This window comes from Penicillium nucicola (genome assembly GCF_028828085.1).
Source record: "Penicillium nucicola strain IBT 29836 chromosome Unknown utg000002l, whole genome shotgun sequence".
Lineage (NCBI taxonomy): Eukaryota > Fungi > Ascomycota > Eurotiomycetes > Eurotiales > Aspergillaceae > Penicillium > Penicillium nucicola.
The window spans coordinates 4,769,866-4,788,641 of record NW_026643126.1 but is presented as its reverse complement, the minus strand read 5'-3'; the positions used below and the strand labels follow the sequence as shown (position 1 = coordinate 4,788,641).

The 18,776-nt window shown below is 47.0% G+C and overlaps 3 protein-coding genes across 3 annotated transcripts; 2 read left to right on the top strand and 1 right to left on the bottom strand.

Annotated features, from left to right (window-relative positions):
- Positions 1-60: 60 nt before the first annotated feature.
- On the top strand, positions 61-3,005 carry N7511_003574 (patatin-like phospholipase family protein; the record flags this gene model as incomplete). The annotated part of the gene is made up of 4 exons (XM_057125999.1): positions 61-916; positions 962-1,489; positions 1,550-1,955; positions 2,090-3,005. 4 exons carry the CDS (start codon positions 61-63, stop codon positions 3,003-3,005), a joined length of 2,706 nt encoding a protein of 901 aa, XP_056988158.1.
- A 544-nt stretch (positions 3,006-3,549) lies between these two features.
- On the top strand, positions 3,550-4,107 carry N7511_003573 (uncharacterized protein; the record flags this gene model as incomplete). Its single annotated transcript, XM_057125998.1, has 1 exon — positions 3,550-4,107. One exon carries the CDS (start codon positions 3,550-3,552, stop codon positions 4,105-4,107), a length of 558 nt encoding a protein of 185 aa, XP_056988157.1.
- Positions 4,108-4,308: 201 nt separating this feature from the next.
- N7511_003572 (uncharacterized protein) lies at positions 4,309-5,033 on the bottom strand (the record flags this gene model as incomplete). Its single annotated transcript, XM_057125997.1, has 2 exons — positions 4,309-4,946; positions 5,006-5,033. The coding sequence occupies 2 exons, from the start codon at positions 5,031-5,033 to the stop codon at positions 4,309-4,311; spliced, it is 666 nt and encodes a 221-aa protein (XP_056988156.1).
- Positions 5,034-18,776: the final 13,743 nt, after the last annotated feature.

The following is an 18,776-nucleotide window of genomic DNA, read 5'->3' as shown; positions in this document are numbered from 1 at the left end:
TTGCCCTATCCGAAATGTCAATATCCGTCCCTGCTGTACTTCTGCGGAAACGCAAATCGCATGAAAGCCTTACGGGCTCTCTTTCCCTACAATAACATCACACGTAAAGGCCCCGCAGGATTAGTCCGTCTCCATCTCAGCACCACGACCGCTCATACACAGAATCCCATATTATTTGCCGAAAGCAGTCTTGGCCTTGAACGAAGCATGGGCGACTCAAAATGGCTCAAGCATTCAATGACAAAACATCGAGCCTTCTCGGTGGTGGCTGCCAAAGCTACGATGTTGCCTGCAAAGCTACAGCAAGAAGTCAAGAGACACTTTGTATTGCCATGGAGCCAAATTCTGTGTTTATTTCTCGATTCCATGTCAGACGTGCAAGCTGCAAAAGAATTGTTACAGCAACCATGTCAACAGCTGACCATTGGTGGCGAAGCGATTCCTTCTCACACGCAGATAGCCATTGTTATGACCAACAGTCAAAAAGCAACAAAAGCTTTCACCCAAGAATGCGCACAGCTTCAAAGGCTGACTGAGACTAGAACAATCACGATTCTCGATCTGGGTCCACGAAGCGGACTCTCAGATATCACGGCGTTCGAGCCACTGCAAGCCTGGATCCTGAAACAGCTTAATACAGTTCAAGCGGAGCAAGTGTCAGCTCACCAAAAGTTCTCAGCATCTCATCTCGGTACTTTCTGCAGCAGCCGCTTGCAAAGTCACGAATGGACCTTGGACGCAGCGCCATGCGATCTTTTAGCAACAGCCCGAAGGGACTTGACGAGGAGTGAAACGATGGGCGATTATCTGCAAGAAATAACGCGGAATGCAATATCCACCGGTTGTTCAAAGAGAGATTTCGAACATCTGATAGCGTCGGCTTTCCTGATGGAGGCTTATCCTCCGGGAATGCATCGTACGTCCACTTTCTCTAACTTGGTTCTTTTGCTAATTTTGCTAGAATTCTCTCCGACTGTGATGTTCAAGGCATTGTACGAGAAGCTGTGCCGTCGCATCTGGGACGGGGACTTGTACCACCATGTTGGTGGCTTGCTATACTGTTTCGTCCAGTGTTTTGAGCAGCTGAGCCCTCCCAAGGCATCGGCATTGATCCGAAAAGAGACCTTGCACCGTATATACCGCCAATGGGGCGGACTCCGCTCTACCACGACTTGTTTTGTCTGTCTATGCCGCCCTCCAGAGCACATGCTCCCTTGCAAACATACACTGTGTGACACGTGTGTCGTGATTTTCGGGCATCCAAGTGTGCTTGGAGAGTATCACTTCGAGATTGCACAATGCCCCATCTGCGATGAAAGGTCCCATGTCACGATACGCCAGCTACCTCCGACGAAGCACCCGGTGATTCTCAGTCTCGATGGCGGAGGTGTACGCGGCCTTATTCAATTAGGGCTATTACAGGCGTTAGAGAAGCGCATTGGGGTTTCAATCACGTCTCTGCCAGATCTGTGTATGGGAACGAGTGTGGGTACGTACAACTAATGGCATCGTTCATCATGTGTTTGGATAGACTGACCAGCCTCTGTAGGAGCATTGTCAGCGATTGATCTTTTTCTCAATCAATCCTCGGTTACGCAGTGTTTCCACGCATTCCCGGACCTGGCGCGAAACATTTTTCGTCGTTCATCGAAATTCCCGATTCCCCGTGGTATCCGGTGGCTTGCCTCGGCGTTCAACTTGACCACACATAGTTTGTATGATTCCGATGGGCTGTCAGAAATCATCAACACGGCAGTTGGCCCGTCTCGTCGCATGTTCGATGTTGCCACGGCCAGCCCTGCAGGTTGCCGGGTCGCTGTTGTAGCAAGTCGCACCTCCGATGGCAAAGCCTGCGTATTGGCCAATTATCGAGGAATCGGCCCGCGCACTATTGATACCGCCTATCAGTTCTTGGCGCCACGTGACGACCGCGAGAATCCTCTTGTACGGGACGCGTAGGTCCACTCGGTATTTTCCCAGCCTGAACCGGCCCTGTTGCTAACGCTTTTCTGGCAGTGCAATATGTAGCGTTGCGGCACCCTTGTGAGTACATTACTGACGTATATGGAAGCTCGCTGACACTGTCCAGTTATTTCCAGACCAAGACTTTGCCGGGCCTGGGGCTCTTGCAAGATGGGGGGGTTCGTGCGAACAATCCGCTCGCCATTGCGCTGCGAGAGTCGGGCATCATCTGGCCCATGGCAAATCGACCCGACCTTGTCCTTTCTGTCGGAACAGGCTTCTCCACACCTCCCTCTGGTGATGCAACGGAGTTTCTGAGTCGAATCTGGGAAGGTGCTCTTCCTCGATTGTTTCGGGCCATGATGTCGTCCCCATCCATGGACGGCAAGCAAGGCTTCTTGGAAGCCCTGAATTATGTCCCGCATCCGTTGGCCCCCAACATTTTCCGACTAGATCAGGCAATCAACGGAACACTCCCTGCATTAGACGATGTGCGCTCGTTGGAATCGATGTCGACCATGGATTTTGTAATACCAGATGGGCTTGTCAGAACGATTCTCGCTTCGGCCTTGTTTTTCTTCGAGTTAGACGAGACGCCTACTCCGCACAATGCGTCCTTTCAATGTCGAGGATCTATTCTCTGTTCGCGTCCACATCCTGCCGAGATCGTGCAGCGTATTCTTGTCGAGTTCCCCGGCGCAAGGTTTCAGTCCAGTCCGGACCATAATTTAGGAAGCATAGACCCAGTTGACATGTGTCAATTTTGTGGATACTTCAGAAAGCGCATTACTTTTCGCGTCGCCAGCCTTGAAGAGAGAGTCTCTATCGAAATTGCCAACGATACCTTTCGCGAAAGAATTGGTGGTTTCCCTAAGTCGACGCAAGAATTTCTCGACGAGCAAAAGGCCTACGCTCAGTTCGGTCGCACAGATCATCAAACTTTGGAATGGCCACGGCGGAGATCTTGTTACTGCCATCGTGGATCGAAGCGACTCGTCCACTTTCTAGAACCCACTTTGACGCAGAAAAGACGACGGTTATGAGCTGGGTGTAGCTGTAGTTCCGGACGGGGTTAGATAATCAATGTAAACAAAAATTTATGTCTCGGCGGGGTATCCGATGAAATGCAAGACGGGTGGAGAATAGGTCTGCTCTGGTTTTGAACAACAGGAATAATTAAATAGGTAGTCTGCATTCGAACAAGACTTCATCACCTCACTCACTGGTTTTTACCTACGCATGATTACAACCGTTTATAAGTGTTGGAAAGCGCGATTAAGGGCGTCAAAGAATACCAGACTGTGGGAAGTCATTCGACAACAAAGAATATGCGCCGTCTCCAATCTAGAGTCTGTTGGGATTGCGGTAAGGATGACCCCGAAAATTGGGTCAATCATGAGCAAACTAGCTTGGCAGTGTGCTGGTGCTAATCTTCGACTCAGGAATCGACCGTCAACGGTGGTGATAATGTGATGAAAGCCGTTCACAAACTGTTCAGCACAACTACTGCCGTTGCGCATGGACTGAATTTGCCTTCTTATAGACCTGCCCCGAGCCCAACTTCAGTTTCATTGAGGCATATTCAGTATGAACCTTTTTCGAAAGCAAAGTCCCCGTCACCCTAGTGACAATACTTCCAGTATCTATAGTCGATCCACCGACACGGCTAAAGATGTGCCTATGACTTGTATACCAACTACCATACAAATCAAGCCATCTCTCCCTGAGATCAATCTGCTAGACCACCAAATCTCGATGGCTTGCGGATCTACCATGGCCTTGGAAACCACCCGCCCGCGACTGAGAAAATCCAAAACACAACTCGAGATGTCGATTGCAGAGTTGAAGGCCGAACGACTGCAGCAGCATAGGCAACAAGGGCTTGAGAATGATTTTTATTGCAAGTGTTTTGAGAGCTTCCACAAACTTGTCAGCACCACAATGGACGCAACACAGAGTCTGGCTCTGCAGTACCATTTCAACCCTGCAAATAGTCCTTCAAGGGATCCACGATTGATTCGAGCTATCGTTTCCTTGAGAGTGGCTCTTGACAAATCACAGGCCGAGGAAACAAACGCAGAACGGGAATGGAAGCGGCAGTGGAAGGACTCTTCTGCTAGGCAGTCGTCACTCCAATGGCTTTAAATGTTGAGATATTTTGTGTACCTGTAGCATCTATATAGATAATATCCAGTTGGAAGTAAGAAATTCAAAGACGAAGTTTCTGAGATAAGACCAAGAGAATCTTCAGGGCATCGAGAATTTACTTGATATCTTACCTCATCAACCACAGCAGAGATACGTGCAGTTGTCCATGCGATTGTCTCCGTAGGAATTTACCGACCCCTAAGAGTTTTTGAATTCGGCGCGTAAAAACTGTTCCACGTTAAAGACGAAGTCATCTTCAACACCTTGGAGGACTTGGATCACAGCTTCTGGAAGCAAGGCCAACCGTCGACCCAGATGATGTGGGCGGGCTTCACACAGAGAGATTTGGAGGGTGGCTTTCTGCCTTAGCTGAGCTGTCCGCTGGTCGAACTCCGAAAGTCCGGTCTTCACGAACACTTGAAGTCGACAAAGACTTTTAGAGTCTTCCAGGCCAACAGTGCATTGCGAAAAGTTGATGGCAACGCGAATTAGCTCCAGTAGTGATTTTCGATGCTGTGAAATGCGATGAACAGCCGCGTGGCGGATACTAGTGATCACGCCACGCCATCCGATCAACGCACTTAGAGTTGACTGATAAAATTCGTCCTTGACTTTTTCTCGATGAGCTTGTAAAAAACGGAAGACTTTGTGTAACTCCAAGGCTTGCGGGCATGTCCATCCGACCGCAAGCGATTCTGCTAACAGCCATTTCTGAATGAAGCAGAAAGCACAAACTTCAAGTTGTTGTTGCATGACCTGCAAGATCTGGTGCTGGGCGCGAAAGGGAATGTATTCAGCGGAAAATCCGGGTAATGAACCTATGCCTTTGATCATCCCTGTCCAACATTGTTAGTTTATAGCATCTGAAGTGTCAGTCTTGGAGTATCCGACTTACCCTCATATTGCAAAATGTTCTGGGGCATAGCCAATTAGAGCTTCTATCAAGTCCAGCCCTTGAAAGTAAAATGGCGTTAAAATCCACGAATCTACGTGTAGCCTGCAGGTGAGAGATACTGCCGAAGGGATATATACATGGAGGAACACGAGCAACCAGTCGAATAGACTTTCAGAGTCGGGGTGACCTTCTCAGCTGTATTGGACATATCTCATTTTTTACTCGCATCAGGTTCCTGCGACTGTTCAACTCTAGGTGGAAACTTAACAGCGGTTCCATAGCGGTCTGTCGCTCTTTCATGCTGTAACGCCATCTTGCTTGTTTTCTTAGATTAGCCTACAGCACGGCTTATATAGCAATCGACTTTTCCTGTATTTGCTATGCAACACCCGAGAACTTGACGAATCAAAAAATGATCGCGCTAGTAATCTTAAGCTTGAGCGTCTTGATCGTCGCGATTCCAGTGGTATGACCCTTCCTATACAGTGCAATTTTGCGAAATGCTGAGTCTTGACAGGCTTCCAGGCCTCTCAGGGCGATCATGTTCAACACAGCAATGGTCAGTAATACTCTTTTGGTAGTATTGTATCGCGAGGATTTGCCCTGATAATTCTGTCGATGCAGACGCCTCTCCCACTACCAGCACAAAGCGCGAGACGCAACCACGTCCTGTCCAGTGGACTGATCGGTAACGATTGCACCCATCTCCAAAATATCGACTCACGTATGACATCCCACATTTCTCTTGATCCAAGCGCGAAGCACGGTCGACTCCACCGACATCGCCGCAGGCAGGTGGCACGTAGGTAGGAGCGCATACGGATTATGATTCTTCCGGGCTGGGATCGTCACTTTGCCCGAGCGTCGGAATTTTACTAGTGCGCCCGAGGAATTCAGCATCCCCGCCTGTTGAACAAAAATGAGGGCGTCCCGTGTCATAACACACGGTAAAACAGCGGTATGAGGTGCAGGACTATTTAGGTGCTCCAACACTGCCGTATGATTGTCAAGCTATCGATAGCCTGACAAGGCTCTGAATCTGTATCCAATCCGCAGCTACAGTATAGTAACTAGACTGCAATTATACGTACTCAATTGGCTTTGTTCGTAGTCGTCAGCATCGTCACGACCGCGTTCCAACATAGCTAGCGATAGCTTTTTAGTAAGTTACATATACCGTCAGGAGGTTAGTAGTGTTGGTCTTTGAGGTTCATCATACAGGGGCGGTGAGAGACGGAGGATTGCACCCGTCCCCGTTTAATACTATACCCGCAGACTAGATGTACAGCAAATAGCAGAGTGCTAAGCAATGAAGCAAAAGGGCCGAAAATAGCAAAGTGTCATTTTATTTAGCGGAGCTCCGTGGGTCTGATGGCTATGCCTGTTCTGCTATTTCCCGGAATGAGCCATGATCCCCTTTGTGACCCTCCTCAATAAAGTATGGATATAACTACGAGACCATGCGAGAATTATACTCCAAGTGCTGCGCCAGAGCTTTCCATCTTTTGTTTTCACGTATTGGTGCACATAGGACAGGGAGGTCTTTGCCGGCCGACTGATCAATGGTGGAACTGTAATCGCGAGGTGTCCGAACGACAGCCGGCTTGGAGCGTGTGTTCTTTCACCAATCAGCGGTCAAATACTAAATCCTCATGTGATTATCATCTTACCATATCTTCCTTAGAAGGTGGAAGAACATCGGGATGAGAGTGATACGTGAAGATCTGGCCATCAGGCAGTTCCATGATGAGCCAGCTTTTCATTCCATACAGAAGCCAAAATTCGTTATGGCGCCTTAAAAGATTGTTGCGGCGCTTGCGAAGTTGCTCTCGCTTGACTCGACTGAGGGTATGCGTCATTTCTAGACCAATTTGCTGTAATCAAGTAGTCACCCGCCGGCTACCGCATTGATTTATGTCGGAGATCTGGTATGGCCGAATTGCCAGAGCCAGCTTCTTCAACGATCAACATTGCATCTCTGGGGGTTTTCAACAATCTTCAACTGTACCGACTTAAAGTGCGGTAAAAGTATTAAAAGATGAGGCTGGAACTTGACGCGCCAAGATGCGAAAGCTCTTCGCCAAATGAGACACAATAGTGGTATTTCATGAGTCCTTTCGTTTACCGCAGTTCCTGAATTGAATCAAAAGCTTACTATAGACCTGATACTAGCCTGTTCAACAAATTATGGCGTGGAAACGACCTCATCTGACTAAACGGGCTTTGAGGATGGCAATGAAAATTTGAGAATGAAGATGCAGACAATTAATGTGGCCAAGTTCAATTTGAGCATTCGTCCACGATGTGAGTTCACGTTTAAGCTTTTTTAATGAGTCCGGATCATGGAGAGCTGTGCCATCCCAGTGGATGAGCTATTTTAGATGTACAGATGGTTGGCATGGAGACCTTTGATAGTGATTAAAAAGAAGCTCGGAACTTTGCAAAAGTCCTCAAAGATGGGAAATTATTACCCGGAGATGATTCACGAAATTGAAACATCGTGTTGTGGTGGCATACTCAGAGACTAATTAAGATTAATACTCCCGTGCATAAATCGAGTTACATCCAATAAACACGCTCGAATCCAACTTTGACAATCCGCGACAGTGTGGAAGATCCGATATATGTGCCGACCGGATCATGGCTTCCGAGAATAGATTGGTCAGACACAGTTACGACAGCATTTTACAAGCAACAGAGCTACCAGAAAAGCGAAATCAACTCTCCGATGAATATTACATCAGGTGCATGATCCTGTTATTCTTATTCTTTCAACAAAGCACCCAAGAAGATCTAACAGCTTTCTTCACGAATCGGGCTGAGAGTTTGGAGAATAAACTGACAGCCAACCTGCCCAAAACTCAGAATTCGTCCGCGAAGCCTCGACTCGCTCCGAAAACCCTGATATCGGGTTTTAGCACCCCAAAGCAGCTTGGAAACTATGTGCAGCGAAGGATGGGACATGAAACACAGACGCTGAAACAAAATCGGCTGCGATTATTTAATTTTGGTGGATTCCAATCAGGTTTTGATGAAAGTACAGCGGTTCAAAAGACGAAGTTGGCCAAAACTGAAGCGACTGAGTCGAGCTGTCCACCGCGGTTCAACACAAATTTCTCTCTTGCGTGCACATCTGTCGGCATTACAATCAGAGCTCGAAGATCAGACATCATCTGGAACCTGCTCACTCCAAACTGTTATGCGCAGGCAAAGACCCACAGAATTAGAATTCATCCCAGATAATTTGTATCAAGTTGGATTGATTTTAATCCAACACTATTTTCGAAAGTGGAACGCAACGGGGGCTGGAAATCGGATAGCTATTCCAGAGTTGGCCATTGTTAATTGACGAAATTTCTTGTCTACCGGCCTGATACTACAGATTCTGTGAATGGAATCGTTATATGGCGTGTTCTAAATGGCCTTCTGATACATCCCTGTTTTTGGCTGGCAGACCCTTTGGTGGATGTACGGGGATTCTACTTACTTCATTTGTTGCTCCTTGACCACTCTATTGAGCTTCTCGTATTGCAAGTTTCACTTACCAAGTGTGGGTGACTAATGAAATTTGAAGCATTGTTCTTCCGTAATTGATATAGATGATAGCACGACTGGTCATCTTATGCGAAAGTGTCGGAGCCTGTGGCCAGGATGACGGCTTCTGCGCTAGGTAGTTCAAGCTTCGTTCTAAATTGGATAAAATGATAACACGCATCTAACTCATGAATTGAATTGCGTATCTGCGTTATGGTCTTCTTTGAAGATTTGCCTTTCTAGGCCCGGATATCGGTCTTGTTCTTCAAAGCTCGCCCTCATCAATACCATGCAGATGAGACAACCTGTCAATTTGCTCTTGTACCCAGACTTCTGCGTCATTTCTGAGCCTGTCTTGAACACCCCTCTTTCTTTTGCTTCCAGCACCCGTTTGCGATGGTGCATCATGGTGAATAGCTTCCGTGTCATCTCTAGCCTCGGCATAAAGAACCGACGAAGGATGAGTCAGGTAGTGCGAATAGCAGTTCTCTGGGAGAATGAAGCGTCGATCCTCACCAACCCAGACTCGGAAGTGGTGATCAGATAAACCTTGCAGGAAATCTTTCATAAAGGCTTCATGTGCTGGCAGATCTAATATCCGTGCAGTCGATCCAACTGTGATGTTCATGACATAGAAAGACGGGGGCAGATGATGAGCTGGGGCCGCAACCAGGGCATCAGACGTCTGAGCTGTTGTTGTGGCGAGACTGTTCGGCCTGTGACTCCCAGGATCTATTTCCATCCCGTCTGTGTTCGTCATGTCCACAGCAACAACTGCTCCAGTCAGCTCTTCCTCGACGGTTTGATTTTCGAGATCATCTCCAGCACGGGGAAGATCAGATGTTTGACTATTGCTATTCCAAAGATAGCCAAAGAACGCCTTGAAAACAGATTGTCGGAGAAAGCCTGCTGTCACGCGCACTGGGAGGCGGCCTTGTTGCAACGACTCTGCCGACAGAGCGAATCGATCTGCCTCGATGGTGTTTGAGTACGGTTTCCCACATCTTTTCGTGATTTCTATCTCTTCTTCTATGTTTTCTGGATATTCACACGGCCTAGGGGAGGGTAGCTCCCCCGTTGCAAATGATGTGTTGTCTGTGACCGGTGCTTGGAATGCCCTAGCCCTCAAGAGTGTGAAGAAATGGCGCCATATTTCTTGTTTGGAGGGAAAAGAAGCATCGGGGGTCTGCTGACCAAACAAGTCTTCCGGCTCAGCGTCCTTGGACCACTTGAGGCGTTGGTGATTGGTCATCTCAAATCCGTACTGGAAACTGAAGCGCCAAAATTCGAGCAGATCGTCTCTCAGCCATTGATGTCTCATCTCCATCGGGATGGGGACTGAACTTTCATATTTCCCGTACACTCCCTGGTCAATTGTAATCATTTCGTCACGCAGCTGCGGCTGGACAAACAGTTGCTTCATGACGCTCTGAGCGACCTCAAGATAGAGTCGGTCCTTGAAAAATGTCCTCAAGGTCGGAATTGGATAATCAATTGTCTTCAAACGCGTCCAGATCTCTTCTCGAGCTGCTTCGGGAAAGTTCGAAAACAGCCTGCCTTCATCCAATTCGACTTTCAAGCAGTGTAAATCCGCGCTGGAGATTTTAGGAACGCGAGACTGAAGTAGATCGACCGTGACTCCGTCAATTAGTGGTAAAAGCTCGTCTCTCCCTCCGACCAATCTTGAAAACGTCCTGTAGATCAATTCCCAGTAGCATGCGATTGGCTAGAATTGCAATTATATTAGCTGAGATGAGTCCGGCGACATTGGGTTTCGTGTCACTTACTTCGTCACAATGCATGGCTGTCACTTTATGAAGTAGCCCAATCCGCATACCTCCCCAGAGGCCCGGAATAGCGAGCAAAACGTTTAGCTTCCGGTGCAAGGCGTCATGTTGGAAGAATTGCTTTAAGTATTTTCCCTTCTTGCTCCCCTCAAGGGCCTTCAGTACAGCCCACCAATTGTTCGCAGCGAGTGGATCCCGCGGCGTATTGAGGTGGCCCTCGTAGTAGTTAATCCGCTCGTAAATCAGTCCATCGGCGGGACGATTGTCATTTGGGTATCGCTCCTTCAGCGATTGAATGAACTTGTGGCGCACAGACTCCACGTCATTGCTGTCGTTTTCGGTCGAGACTAGACAATTGTTAACGGGGGTCCTCCCAGCGAGAGATGAGAAAACGCACCTTCGTCATTATCTGTTAGATACACATCTACGATCCACCACTGGTTGTCGTAGTCGAGGACGTGTTTGGCAGCCGTGATGAGATTTTCGTGATCGTACGCGCACAATCGGTAATCTAGTCCAATCTCCAAGCTAGGAATGACTCCATTGCCACTTCGCGGACGAACGCGTTCTTGCCAATGCGCCTTGGGAACTATCACGGGTACATGATTGTCCCGCATCAAGCGTTGGCACCCTTGAATCTTCATCATTTCTTTCAATCGGCGCATGTTCTGTCGGTCGTCCATTCGTCCTTTGAACCCGGTTTCGAAAACGAGGTAAGAAATGTGCAATCTAGCAGATAGCTCGAAATGACTTTTCTTATAGTCGTATAGTTTTCGTTCCCAATGTTCAACTTCTGACTGCCTGGAACGTGACATGATGGTATTCAAAGAAGGTGACTTGTGATCGAAGATGAGACAACATTCTATATACCGAGTCGCACTCTCTGCGGTAGTCTTTATAGCTTGGGAATTGATTATATTTCAGAAGAGTGATGAGTTAATGACTTGACTTGACGATCGATCACTTCAAATTGCATGCCCTCCTTTTCCAGCGGTCGATGCAGTCAAAACTGCCTCCCATTGATTAAGCCGTTGATTTTGGGAGGCAAATTTCTGCTCTGCCACGCTTTCTACTCCCCATGGGTGAGTTGAAAATTGCGCCGGCCTCAATTCTCTAACTTGCCTAGTTCTATAAAATTGGATCCAAGCTGAATGTCTTGAAGCTATATATAAAAGCTATCTGGTATTGTGAGAAGTTGGTTATCAAGTATTACGCGGATGTGAGGTTCATCATCGTCAGTCTCTCGCTTGGAACCATGAAGCTTTCCACCAAGAGCACATTGGATTGTCTGGTCTCAACCACGGCATTGTCATTTTCCGTCGCGGCTCTAGTCTGTCTATCATTCATCTTTGTCGGATGTTCGTCATCTTCCTCACCGTGGGATCTATACTTTTTAAAAGTAGGATAAACCCAACAATGTTCAATCATAATGAATTCGCTAAACAATGGGTAGTTAGACTTGAAAGACTTTCCAAAGCTTGGTGATTTGCAGATTCGGGACTCATTCCACATGGACCGTGCGCGTATACATCGTGGGGGAAACAATACCGTCGAAGCGGTGGCCTCTAGCCTCGATACAGTCGCAAACGAAGCACTGACTGGGGCAACTTCGGCTTCCAGCAGAAGGCTTCAAGCCCAAATAGAGGCCTTAAAATCACACTTGCCACGATACTATTTCGTTGGTCTCTGGGGTTACTGTGAGTCCAGGGATGGCTCGGAGATGGTGTGCTCCGACCCCAGCACATCTTTTTCTTTCAATCTATCTTCACTGCTTGACTCTACCGCGGTCAAAGTCAGCAATTTACTTCCAGAGATCGATCAGAGTTCAATTTCTGGCCACCATCAACTCTCCCTTAGTGTGACCCGATTGTATATTTCTGGTTTTGTGGCAACCACGTTGACAATCATCTTAGCTGGGCGTTAGTATTACTTCTCCAATAGTAGCAGGTTACTGGCCATATTCTGCACGGTATGTGACACTTGGGAAAACATATAATAAACACTCTGACACACTAAGCTTTCCTCGATACTCATTACGACCGCCACAATTTTGGTCTCACTGCTGTATGGGCTTTTTGCGTCTGTCGTCAAGAACAACTTCAAGAACTATGGAGTCCAGGTCAACTTGGGAGCAAAGATGTTGATGACAGCATGGTTGGCCTTGTTTCTCTCCAATGCCAGTGCAATTATATGGCTGGTACAAATTTTCTGTTGCTGCATCTGAACGGTGAGCCAATTGCGGGTCTTCATTCTGTTTGTACGCAGTGGAGAGAACTGGAGATTCATCTATATCATCCATTTTACATGGTTGACGAGGGATTGTATTGCTTGCTTCTGTAGAGTACTACCATGTAATTGGAGGGTGCTTTTTAAATATCCCATTCGTCAAGCTTTGCACCAGTAGTTGTTGAGCTCTCCAGTCTTCTATGATTTGAATGGTGAAATGTATGATGTACTCAACTGGATAGTTTGAGGTTGCTTAAATATGTAGTAAGCAGAAATCGGGAAAATGAGAATACGAGAAGCTCACTAAAGCAGAACAGCCAATCCTTTCCGTGATGATTGGCACTTCGATAGGGTAAAGTGTGACAGCGCGCTTCTTTGCTGTTATTTGAGATCTGGATCTGTGTACATCCTTCTGATGGGCTCAAGAATTGCACGTGCCGACACTGATGCATTCACGGGACACAACTCCTCACATGCCGCTTGAGCTTCGCATGCCCTTTCCACCAGGGTGCAAATTGTATTTTGAAAAGTTTGAAGTACTTGGTGCACAGAATTGTTCGAGTTTTCGGCACCAAATCTGTAGAGTGTTTGTAGCTCGTGCAAAGTGTGTTCAGTGAGGTCTTGGAGTAGCTTGAAGAGAGCATAACAATCACGGTAGTACGCATTATGTGCTTGCTGTTGCCCGATCTGTCGTACAAGAGGCACAATCTGTTCCATGTCCTTGGATTGCGTGAAGGCTTATTGGGTAGCTGAATGCGAACTAGGAGGTTTGACGCCCATAGCATACATTTACCGAGAAACATGTCGTGCTCTTATCGACAGCCGTAATTGCTCAAATAAAGATCGCTTTAATAGCCAGAAAGAAGTTATGTCCAGAGCAAAATATGTCGAGAGAGTTCAACATGAACGCGCTCATTTGTGAGGGTCCGGCTTTTGCGTTGCTCCCTGTTGATGTGATGGTTCTTCACTCACCGTTCTGGTGATCACCGCCGCATTACTGTCACTTCAATCGCTCCCTTCATGTGATTCAATGTACACCAACTTTCCGGCGAAAATAAATAGCCTGAGCTCTTTTGGCTATAAAAGCATCTCCTGCCCAAAAGATTCTCCTCAATAAAGTTGAAACAATCCGTTTGACGTTTCAAAATGAACACACGCGATTACCCAGACCTGCGCAACTGTGCCATTGATATCATAATTGGCATGCTTGGATTCTCCTACTTTGTCGTCTATCTTTTACTTTTTTTGATCTTCCATTTCCCTTCAGCTCAAGAGTCAATCCCATCTGCTCTAGTGGTCATCGCCTTTGGTGGGGGAATCGCTTTGTGGTATCTAGGTGTTGTCATCCAGAATGGCCGGCACGTACTCCGAACTGAAAAAACAACCAAAGAGGGAGATTCGTTGCGGGCTTCCAGTCTGTTTCTCATCTGGACCGCTGCTCTTCCGACTATTGCTTTTCTCTTCCCGGCTCAGCCTTTGCTGCAGCTTGGATACGCGTCAGCCTTCACCATGATCGTTATTGGAAGTCTCCCTGAGGGTCAGCTCAAAGAAGACACAGAGTTGTTGTGTGGTCGGTTTTCCCTCCGATTTGCATCAGTGGGCCTCTTGGCGTTGGTGCCTGCCATTCACGCATTGGCCCAACCGCTTCACGATCCTTCCCCACTGGCCTCTGCATTCGGTCGACTGCTTCTCATCAATTTCTTTGGCTCTGCGTTTTACTTATTTCGTCCTCTGGAGAGATTTCGAATGGTGCAGTCTTGCAAGCCCAGTCTACGCATTATGTACTTGGTTTTGACATACAGCCTCATCGAGTACTCTAAAGTAGTCCTGCAAGTAGCGATTCCTTACATGTCTTGATGCCGAGAGGACGCCGGCAATCGGAAGGAATTGGCAGACTTCAGAGACGATCACGTGGAAAATCTTGTCCTGAGGTCTGTTATGACGGTCACTGTGTGTGAAGTATCCAGGTGGATGTTTCGACACCAAGTGTATAAATCACTAAGGGGATGCTTGCTATATGATGATCCACAAATGGTTTGATTTTGGTCCTGTGTCTTGTATCTTTGGAAGTTGTTCAAGCAGTGCTCTATGTAGCCATGTGAGACACCGATGAATCAAAGATCTGCAATTTGAGGAAATGAAACTATAAATAAGACAGCAAAAATAGCTTCGTAGAACGTATCCTCCAGAAATCATCCTATAGAATGGTCCGACTCACATGGGTAGTCCAAAGATATGATTCCAAAGCAAAATACATTGACACGATAGCTGACTGAGCAACCCTCAAGTACAGCATGCACGTTCAATGTTTTCGAGCTCGTCGATCATCAAAAGACTAATACCAGCACCGGAGAGCTCAAGAAGCGCGATATTACCTGGCTCAGGAACTCTGTTTCAGACTGCCGAGCCAGGCTTGCTCTTGAGCGCGAAAACAATAGCGAAAATTTGCGACAAATCTTTATTTGATGACCTCAATTCTTTGATAATGCCAGAAAGTGAAGTGAAAGGCAGAAGGTGTAGTCTATCAAGAGGGCGCTGGGACCAGACGAAGAGCTCCTGGGATCTATTCCTGATTAAAAGAAACTTCTTTGACTATAAATCTACGTCTCTTATTTCCTCCAAATGTGTCTGCTGCTAAGAATCCCGGGCCATGATTTCAGAAAATATTATCAGATCTGTTCTAGTGACTATCCTTCTATTTCTACATGTTGGAAGGCTAGCTCTCTTGTGTTATTTTCCATCGAAAGTGGTGTTGGTATAAATTTGATGTGGGTCTGTGTGCCCTCTCATGTGTTTCATTTGCGGTTCTTACCGGGTTGTTCTGGAGGCAAAGTATTCCCAAGATGGGGCCAAGTGCTCCTCTGGGCTACTCCATTATTGTCACCGCTACAGGCAGTAGGTCTCCAACACATAAGTAACCAAATTGACTGCTGGCTAACTGTACCGTAGTACCTTCATCTCATCTTTCAACAGCGTGAGAATCCATTCACGCCTCAATTACTACGTATCGTGTGCTCTCCATTTGCCGTGCTTTCTGCGCTGGCCAAGGTAGCATTCGCTCTCACCGGAACTTTCCTCCTGGCCTGCGTTCATCCAGGAGGTCTCTTTATTATCTTCATCGACTATCTTGGCGTCGCTGCCTGGTTTTGGTGGATGGTTGGACAGTCAACCTTAGCTCGAGCTAAGCTACAATACGCCGCATGGTATCTCTCTGTCACGGCAGTACTTCTACTTGCGGCTGCAATCGCAGGCACGTTAGCGGAGTTATGGGTTATTGCTCTGGAGGTAATCTCAATGCCCCAGATAAAATGAACATCACTGACGCTTGAAAGATCCAGCTATTAATCGTCGCCTTGTCGACGTTCTCTTTGCAATCAGCCTTCTAAAGTGCATGACTGTACTCAAGTTCTATATGATACGCGTTCTTCAGCAAAGAAGCCATGTCCATGATTCAGAGCTTCGGGCTGGACAAGGGAGGCAAGAAGAGCTTTTGAAACCTGATTCTGGTAATCGTCTAGTAATAAGTTATTGGGGGCTTAGACTACACCAGTGCGAATTGTTCAAAGCGGTCTGATTATATTGCATGGTCCATAAACTGTTCGTACTGAAAGAAAATATAAGTTCTAATTCTAGTATTCACGGCCTAGAAAATTACATCGCTTCACAAAGAAACCTGTTTGATAGAGACTTGTATTTAGGCTGTTAATTCTGAGCTTCGAAAACATGGGTTCTTGCACTTAGTTGCTCGTTGGTTCAAACTATTTAACGACACAACAAAGAGATTGGATATTTCCATACGCCAGATGCTGAGCCTGAATAATTGGCTAGTCATTGTTCGGCCTAGAAACACCTATGAGGCTTAGGGCGAAGTCGTCGCATCCAATCCAGTCGTCTGGTCTCTTGCTCAGAAATTGCTCGTTTCTTGCGCATGTTTCTATTGCTGCCCTTTCTTCGGGATCTACCTGACGACCGTGGGAGTGGTGGGACACGTGAAACACGATATCGACATTGAACGCTCGTTCTCATTGCCTTTGCTGGTGAGGGTGTCAAGCTCGTCAAGTCCGTGCGGATGTTGCGACCGGCAGAGGGACCACAGCGAGTGACCATCTTTATAAGTGGAGGCTTGGGAGAGTCGCACTGCAGCTGTAGCATGTCGCAATACGTCGCTAGTTTCGGGCATGGAGAACGGCGAGTTGTTGGAGCCATTTCAATTAAAGTAAGACAATTGCGTGCCGGACGAGGACATTGAGATAGCTTGACATAGCCCCTTTTATATGTTACTTAGATGGATGGAATCACCATGCAGTATGCGATCGATCTTGACTTTCTGCTCAATGCATCTTTTTGACACTATCAATATATGCGTCTTCTGCGGCCCGTAATGAAGTGCAAAATGCGCCGCATACGCCGCATAGTGAGCCCTTCCAAACAGAGTCCTGTACTTTCCTCACGCATCCAGTACCATATATGAGGGCTCGGTGAGCGAAACTGTTACAGGAATTTCTGTCCGAAAAATCGACGCCAAGGGTGGGGCCCCTACCCATGGGCGGAACTTCTACCTGGACAGAGAACGAATCATCGACCCAGTATTAAGTTGGCATTGTGCAAGTCTTGACTTTTCAATTGATTCAGGAATCATTCCCCGCGTGCCTTTTTCCAATATCTCTAAGTGACAAAGTTCACCATGTCTAAGAGCAGCAACCAAAAGCGCTTTCAATTGAGTAAACAATGTCGAGAAGCCTTGGCAGCTCATATATGTATGTACATGTTATTCCCTTTCTTTTGTTCACAAAAATTCATACAGCTAGATCAACGACTTCAGCTCGTCGTCGCTCCCGAACGGGTCCGTCTCCAACCGCGTCCCGAAGATGGATACGCTTGGTCTGTCACGAAAGCGAATGCTGCTTTGCTCAAATCAAACCTCAGTAGTGGCAAGATAAATCTTTACCGGAAAATATTAACGGAACTTGGTACCTCACTTGAAGCTGTCAGCCCGCAATCGTTAGATATGTCGCAATCTGATGCATGCGGCCTTCCAGAGGTGAGTCTTTTTCATGCCCTCATTTATTTAGCCCTTCTCACCCAGAATGAATACGCAGAGCTACAGGGAAGAATTGATGGATAGTTCTTTCACGGCGGAGATCTGCGAGCTCAAGGCGGCCAAAAGCCGCGTAGAGGTGGAACTAGCACGCACTCGTTGTGAACTTGATGTCCATGTTCGTGAAAGTCATGCGCTCCGAAATGAGGCCAGCCAACTCCGCCACGACAAGCAGATTCTTGAGTTGCAGAATGGAGAATTGCGTGATACGCTGATAAAAACGAGAAGGAGCATCGCTGGAGCAATGCAGACACTGGGCTCACTGCAATCAGAGGGAGTGGAAACCGCACTTGATGACACGAACAACAGCCAATCATCAACCATTGACATCCACGCGGTATCCAGTGAGCTCTCAAGTTGCCGAGAAACACCCCAAATTTGAAGCATCTGGAAGGCGCTGAGCAGCCACCTGATATTCTAGTCCTCATGTTACGGATCGCAAAGAATATAAACAGCTGGTGAAAAGTGACTCGACCCTTCCCTGAAAAGCTGAAACTGATTATCAATTTGTCATTTATGGGCTGGACCTCTTGTTTCAATGCACTTAATTCTAGTTGAGCACGGCAGTCAAGATGGGACGCGAGGCACGTAGACTAAGGCGTAATGGTAATCACAGCATTTTCAAACATCTATACGTATTAGGACTCGGCCTATGTTGAATATGAGACTGTATTCTAAAATTGCACTGATTGTAAATGCAGGTTCCTATTTAGGGCCTACATCGCAGATTTCATAGCCACCGTTTTGATTACTCAATAAAGCAAAAAAGGTGGTTCAGAGATTCCACAGTGGAAGCGACACCTCACTATACGTCGTCGGATATCCCTTTATTGGTTCTTAATGAGTCTATAGCTTGAGTTGGATTGGTTCTGTCAAGTCAAAGTGATTTATGTCTTACATTACTAGAAATCATATGAGGCTAGGCCTTCTTATGCTGTGAGATCTTAGTGTCTGTGGACATGCATGTTTGTGCGAGCGATTGCTCACGGCCCGCAGCTAAAATTCAAAGGCAGATGTTTAGTTAGTGCACTCATGATCATGCTGCACGAAATTCAGCATAGCTGCCGTCCTTAATAATTTGAGGCCTAGTTCTCCTCCCGATACAGTTACTTGAGGGTTTCTCTGT